The sequence below is a fragment of the Pteropus alecto genome, unplaced genomic scaffold, assembly GCF_000325575.1.
Source record: "Pteropus alecto unplaced genomic scaffold, ASM32557v1 scaffold52, whole genome shotgun sequence".
NCBI lineage: Eukaryota > Metazoa > Chordata > Mammalia > Chiroptera > Pteropodidae > Pteropus > Pteropus alecto.
Window position 1 is genome coordinate 452556 of NW_006433941.1, and position 7221 is coordinate 459776.

General features: G+C 44.9%; 1 protein-coding gene across 1 annotated transcript in view; it reads right to left on the reverse strand.

Annotated features, from left to right (window-relative positions):
- ELAC2 (elaC ribonuclease Z 2) overlaps positions 1-7221 on the reverse strand; it is a 20105-nt gene that overhangs the window by 735 nt on the left and 12149 nt on the right. Inside the window, exons 13-19 of the mRNA XM_015586687.2 lie at positions 6202-6340; positions 6034-6119; positions 4187-4305; positions 2916-3012; positions 1140-1278; positions 591-629; positions 347-456 (exon numbers count right to left, since the gene is read on the reverse strand). Coding sequence (XP_015442173.1) covers positions 347-456; positions 591-629; positions 1140-1278; positions 2916-3012; positions 4187-4305; positions 6034-6119; positions 6202-6340 — 729 coding nt within the window. The remainder of the gene's footprint in view (positions 1-346; positions 457-590; positions 630-1139; positions 1279-2915; positions 3013-4186; positions 4306-6033; positions 6120-6201; positions 6341-7221) is intronic.

Sequence of the window (7221 nt, forward strand, 5' to 3'; positions counted from 1 at the left end):
CTCCCACCTTATCCACCTGGAGTGGACTGTCTCTGAGCTCTCCATGACCTGAGTGCTTTGCCCTGAAACTGTTTTATGGAGAAGTGCTGGCAAAAGTCTAGAAACTAAAACAGACATGAAATGAGGGATGAGAGTCAATGCATCAAAGAAAACAAACATCTAAGAGGAACCGCCTGATGGCTTCTGCCCTTGAGTCAAAGCACTTCTTCGCCACTTCTGCCATATGGGGCCAAGTCGGGAGAAATGCTGCTGGGGGAGAAGAGGAACTGCCCCAGAATAACCTTGAGCTTGTGGAGGAGGAGGGGGAGAACTACAGCTTTGGTGGGCAGGCTGCCTGGAAGCTCACCTGACATGGTGCAAAACCTGCTGGCACTGGTTGTGATACTGCTGGAGCCAGGGCTTGAGCTGGGTTGGGGCAACCACCAGCAAAGGGTGAAAAGGCTTTCCCAGCGATGCCTGAAACAACAAAATCAATGTCAAATCAACGGCAGACATCGCAATAAAAACAGCGTGGAGTGGCAAGAGGTAGAGCTGTTTATGTGTAATCCAAGGAAACTCAAAATGGCACCAAAATCAAGTGCTGCACTCACCAAAGCTCGTTCTCTCTGCAGCAGGATATTGAGCAAGCCCTGGAAAGTGAAAGGAGACAAGGATTAGACAAGTCCAAACGCAACTCTGTGTTGGGGGTTCTAGGGTGCTCGCCTTGCAGTAGTTCCTTAGCCCTCTACTGGCCACCATTCTCTAACACTGCCATAGTTGGGGGTTGGCACATGCTGACCCATGACCCTGAATGTCACAGGCAACATGGCCAGGAAAGAGAGGGCAGTGGCCCAGGACACAGCTGTCCCCGGGAGACCAAGTCTCCCACCTCTGGCTGAAGATTCCTCTGAACAGGCTATGAGAGAAGGCAAGATTCAAGACAAACTGGGTGAAGACAAAACCACTATTGCTACATGAAAGCAAAATAAACAGAAAGCAAGACATTCTTACTGGGCAGAGTTGCTACACTGGGGTTTTGTTAAAGGCTGTTACCTGGCAAGAGATGAGAGCCAAAGCTCTGGGCAAGTTTGGGAATGGGAGGGAAGGAGAGCAGCAGCTGCCCTCCAGGTTAGCGCTCCGTTGTCCCGCCCCTCACTCACCGTGTGGTGGTCCGCATGCAAGTGGGACACGAACACAGCAGCGAGGGTGCTCAGGACCCTGTCCACGTCATCTCCGTAGTGACGACACAGCTGCCCAAACGTGCCTTCACCACAGTCCAGCAGCAGGGACTTGTCAGAGCTAGAGAGTAAGACCTTCGTCACAGATAGGAAAGAGCTCTGACAGCTCAGAGAATTGTTACTTCAGAGAGAAGAGCAGGAAGTACTTTCTATGTCTTCCATAATCCCTCATGCTGTTTCTCTGAGGACCTTATACACACATGAATGCAAGTGTAATGTCCATCTTCATTATATAGAACTATCCACAGAACCCTGAAGCTCTTTAAAGTATATAGAAAGTATACAGAGCTACACATATGCTGGGCATCAAAAAAAAAAAAGGCTTATGTGGAATGAGAGAGTTAAAACATTTACGAATCTTTGATTATTCCGACTGAATATGGCAACACCCACTGTTGGTAATACCGGAGACAGGCATTGTGTACTTATGAGATCTGGCTGTCATCGAATGTTTTCCTTTTTCAAGCAGTTCTGTTTTTCTCAGCCCATGTCCTCAAAGCTGGCTGGTGCAGGACAGGCCACAGATGTTCCCCCTGGGGAATGAGTTCATGCAGACTCCCAACTAACTGTCAGAGCTTTGGATTTAGCTGGTCTCAAGCGAGACTCTGGGAGCTTTGATTCCACAAGCTCTGCTGGCTATTCTGAGAAGCAGCCGTTACAGAACCTCCGCTCTAGGAAACAGGGCCAGGTCTCCTGCAGGCCTTCCTTCTCCAGGAGGAGCCGTGAGACTGAGAGAACTGCACCTATTTTTCAGAGAGGAGCCTCAGCGCACTGACACATTACATTTGGGGGATAAAGTGGAGTAGGGAAGGCAAGCCAGTGACTACCTTCAGATTAACTGCAAAAGGCTCTAGGGGGTCTCAGAGCACTCTTCACTGAGCGTCTCAGATCCGGGAAAAGCCAGCCCACACCCAGACGCTCTACTGCTATTTCCTCAGTCATAAGAGAAATGTGTCCGCAATTTGTATATTTCTGATATTGGGGTGCATCTTATAATTGTTGTGTACATTTAATGCATTATTTGGTTATCATCCACCACTAGCATCTAAGATGTCAAAGCAAAATTTTAAAACCAAGTACTTTAGTCTCACTTCCTTCACATATACACCATGAACATTTTCGAGTGCCCTTGATTAATCTCTGCAGATAAATGACACAAGGGAAAACCAAGAGAATCAACTAAAAACCACCTAATAAGGGGCTGAACACAAAACAAATGCACAGACCCAGAAACTGTTTCACATATCAGCAGTATCTAGTTAGCAATTAAGACACCAATTCACACTTGGATCTGGCACTTACCAGCTGTGGGAACTAGAGCCAAGTAACCTCTCTGAGCATCAATTTACTCGTCAATAAAATGGGTAGTCAGTCACTACTTCACAAGATTAATGTGAAAATTAAGTGAAATGATTTCTTAACAAGGGGCATGGCATATGGTAGAATCAGCTATTTTTATCAAAAGACATAATGGGTGACAAATTTCAGTGATTCCCAGAAGTCTAAGTTAGCTATTGAGACTATAAAATGCATTGAGACCCACTACTCCACTTCGGGGGCACTCTAGCCAAGATGACAAGCTTAACAGGGTTTTAGACTACTGCATTTTCAAATCAGCGTAATGGGTGGAACAGAACTTTGTTTAGAAAATTAGCATGTTTCTTGATGGATGCATGTTTCCTGGGAAAGCAGTAATACCTTATGTTGATAAGTGTGGAGCTGACATTTCGAATCTTCATCGGGATGGCAGACCCTGTTCCCAGGAAGATGATTTCTGGATACTGTTTTTTTTTGTCTATGGAAAAATACATATAAAAGAGTTCATTTCTTTGGGTCAAATGTGAGCCAGCATTCATTCCTGAGAAAAGTCCAGCTTCCCAAGACAGGATGGTGGGCCTGCCTGGCAAATGTCCTTATGTAAGGGCCTTAGTGAGAGGGGCCAACGGCAGTTTGTGGGTAAATGGCTATCAGTCTGTGAGGGAAAGCAAGTGAATTCCCCAGCACTTCCTCTGACAGAATGGTTCTAAATTTTTTAAATTACAAAGGAACTTCTTTATGCTTAGGATCAGCATTTATCTCAAGGGGCTGGTGTCACCTTGCATCCAGCTCTTAAATCAACAGACCTCCACCTGCTGTATATGCTCATGCAACCGTGCATCACCCCACTTTCTAGGGGATTAAATGGGCTCAGGGGGTCATTTCTCCAGAGAAAGGAAGAGACAGAGAGCCAGGACTCAAATCCAGGGAGACCTGATGATTCTGACACTTGTGCCCCCTCCCTGGCCTCACCAGCCTGACAGGCTCCCTGTACACATTTGCAAGCATGATCTTACTGGATCTTTAACGTAAAACCAGAAATCCAATCACAAACCCAAAGGAAGTAAGGCCATGATAGTTGGTCTTCCTCAAAATATCCAGAGGCTGTGATAAGAGGAGGTGAAGTTTTTACTTGCCTAAGGCTGACCAGAGTATAACCCCAAACCCATCTTCTACTCCAATATTCTCTATTTCTATCATTAGTTGAAAATACACTGGAAAAACCAACCACTGGAGCAGAGGTCACGAAGTCCCCCTATCTACTTTTCCTCATGGGGCCATGAAAGCCCAATAAGGTGAGCGATGTGGGCAAAACTTTCTGTGGATCCTTATAGCAAAGCCAGGACTAGGTCCCAAGTAAGCCAAGTCCCAGTTCAAAGTTCTTTCCAATGTCTCACAGGATTTCTCAGAACCGCTGCACTCAGCATGTGTCTTGTAAGGAATGCCTAGGTGCCATCACCAAGCGTTCCAATTTAATTGCTCTGGGAGGGAGGCAGACACCAGTGTTTTTAAATAGAAAATCGAGAAGCACTGGATTACACAAATAAATCCAGTCATACTGAATCATGCTGACACTCTACTCAGTGCTATGAAAACACATGCAGGAGGGCAGAGGCCAGGAGAGAAAAGTTGGCCCGCAGTCTCTCACTCACCTGCTGAGGCTGGGCCATCCTGAGCAGTCTTCCTATATTCCTGCACGCTCTCCTGGAAATTGGGGAGCTCCAGGGCTTCGGCTATGAATTCATCAGGGTTGCAAGTAATAAGCGCATCCCTGTAGGGAGAAAAGCATTTCAGGTGACCAAAGCAAACATCAATGTGGAGACCCAGAATTAATTCACAGAGATAATTGGCAGAAACTTCTTTCATATAAAGATTGTAGACTAAGCACTAAGAGATTGGGCAGTTCTGTTTTTATGCCTTGTGGAATCTTTCTCAGCTAAGTGGGGGTCGTGGAGTGAGTTCTGAACAGCTCCACCTCCTCGAAACATCTTCCAGCTCAGAGTCTGACAACCTTGGCACCACTGACATTTGGAGAGAGGCTGGGGGCAGGTCGTGTGCAGCATCCCTGACCTCCACTCACTAAATACCATTAGCACCTAGCATCTCCCTGGAGACCCAGAGGAGGGCCGGGAGAAGGAAAAATGCCCCAGCTGAAGAGCACCATCAGAGAAGAGTGACTCTCAAACTAACATGCATACAACTAATCACCTAGGAACCTTGTTAAACTGCAGGGCCTGATTCAGTGGCTCTGAGGTAGAGCCTGAGACTCTGCATTCCTAGCAAGCCCCCAGATAAGGCTATGTTTCTGGTCCTGATGTCACTGAGCAGCATGCTTTGGATCAGTGGTTCTTCAACTTGACTGAGCACTAAAATCACCTCAGAGCTTATGAAGTGAGCCCCAGGACTAACTCTCAAGTTCTACTTCCACAGGTTACAAGTACAAGGTGAATCAGGGTATCAGCTACGTTTGTTAATTACGGCTTTATGAACAGCATCTGCAGATGCTGACAAAGGGACAACAGGCTCTTCAACCTCTAGACATTACCTATGGGCCCCAGTCATGCTGCCACATAGCCTCTTAAAAAGCCCCAACTAATCAACACAACAGCACACAGCGTCCAGTAATAATCTGAAGCATGGTCTATTTTAATATAGACACTACAGAGAGGGCAGGAAACTTCAAATTTCAAGATTCAGATCTTAAAAATTAAAGGTGTGGGGCAGCAAGCACTTCTCACATTACTGGATGGAGTATAAACTGGTAGAGCCTTTTGGGACCACAAGCTATGTTTATTAAGTGCCTTAAGAAGCACCACACTTTGACTTAGTAATCCCATGTTTAAGAAAGTTCCACTCAAAGACTTATATATATATGACATTTAATGTTTCTTTAGAACAGCAAAAACTTGGAACTGTCTCAGATTAACAAACATCCCTATCTAGAATATCGATAACATCTCATTACTGACAACTATATAATGATACAGGAAAGACTATATAATGATATAGTACCATACAACAACACTGAGATGTCAGGCCACAAATCTACAGAAAAATATTTTTTAATACATCCCCATATATTCAAAGTTAAAAAAAAAAACACAAAATGTTAACAATCATTATCTCTCTTCTTGGGATGAAGGGGTTATGGGTGATTGATTTTCTTCATCATACTTACTTTCTACATTGTAAAACAACGAATCTGTATCTTTATTTTATCAGAGAAAACAATTACAGAAAAGGATAGTCATTGGCCCCAGTCTTTCCACCTCAACCATATTAGAGTCAGCTTGTTTTAGCAAATAAATATGTACTGGAATACAGCCACACCCATTCATTTACCTATTGTCTATGGCTCTTTCCTGATACAATGGTGGCTAAGTAGCTGTGATAGAAGCCACGTGGCTTGCAAAGACTTCAGTATTTACTACACGCCCTTCACAAAAAAAGCTTGCCAACCCCTGACCCAGATCTTCCATAGGCTCAGAATCACACAGACCTCTGCCATTCCCTCCGGGGGCGGAGCTGATACTTGAGGAGGCATTCACCGCGGACTGTGGGAACAGTGAAGGCGGTGTCTTCTTCCTAAAAAGAGACAAAAACACACTCTGTAGAGCGAAAGAAAAGGGTAGGAACCAGGCCAACAGGGACCATTCTGTGACACTACCTTACAGTGTAGACTGGCGAGTTGGGGGAAGATGTTGGGGTGGATGAGGTTGAGCTGTGTTTGAATCTTGAGGCTACGGAGGTTGTGAACTGATGTACAATTCTCATTCAGGATCAGGTGCTGCGTGTCAGGCCCGAACCTAAGATGAAATAGACTATGTTCACAGCGTCCCTTTGGGAACATTTCCATCTGAGGAGCAGCACTGGAGAGTAGGAGCAATAATGTAGATGGAGTATTCAAAGAGAATAAGTGACTTGTCCAGAAAGATTGCTACTAAATGGCCAAACATAATCCTACTTCTGTCTCAAAGTCCAGCGTTCCCTCCAAACCCAAACGCCTTTGGCTATGTTGAAAAGAATACCAGAAAATATGAGAAAAGTTACGATGTTTGGACCCTACAGCTACAGATTGAAAACCAAATGGAGTACAGGGTGAAAAAAAAGCCTAAAGAGAGGAAAAAAATGATGTATGTTAAGACTCAAATCCTAAAGGAACAGAGGAGAAAGAGAGCTGAGGAGTAAGAGACTGCCAGGGCTAATAGAGAGATGAAGAAAGAGATGAAGGGAGAAGCCTGGGAAGAAACAGGAAGAGGAGGCTGAACTGCCACCCAACGTTACTATGCGCTGCAAATTCTACACAAGTCAATTCCTTCCATCTGGTGCTGTCTCAGCCAATAAGCCAATGGGAAAATGTGACCTCTCTTTCCAGTTACTAAATTTTGGTAAACCATCTGCCTCACAGGGTTGTTGTGAAGATTGAGAAAATGAAATAAAATGCAGACTATTTAATATACTGCCTGACATGTGTTGGGTGTTTAAGAAACTGAAGCCATTATTTTAAACTCCAAGTCTCTTCTTTAGGATACACACAGAATCATCAACAAAAGGCAGCGTTTGTTCAGACACTGAGCTTAGAGAGTGTAAGTCGATACTAAACTGAGCCCCACATAAGCCATTTGTGCGCGCACTGCACCACCTAGTGGTGGTATTTCTTGACAAGAGTGGCACAGATGTACACAGA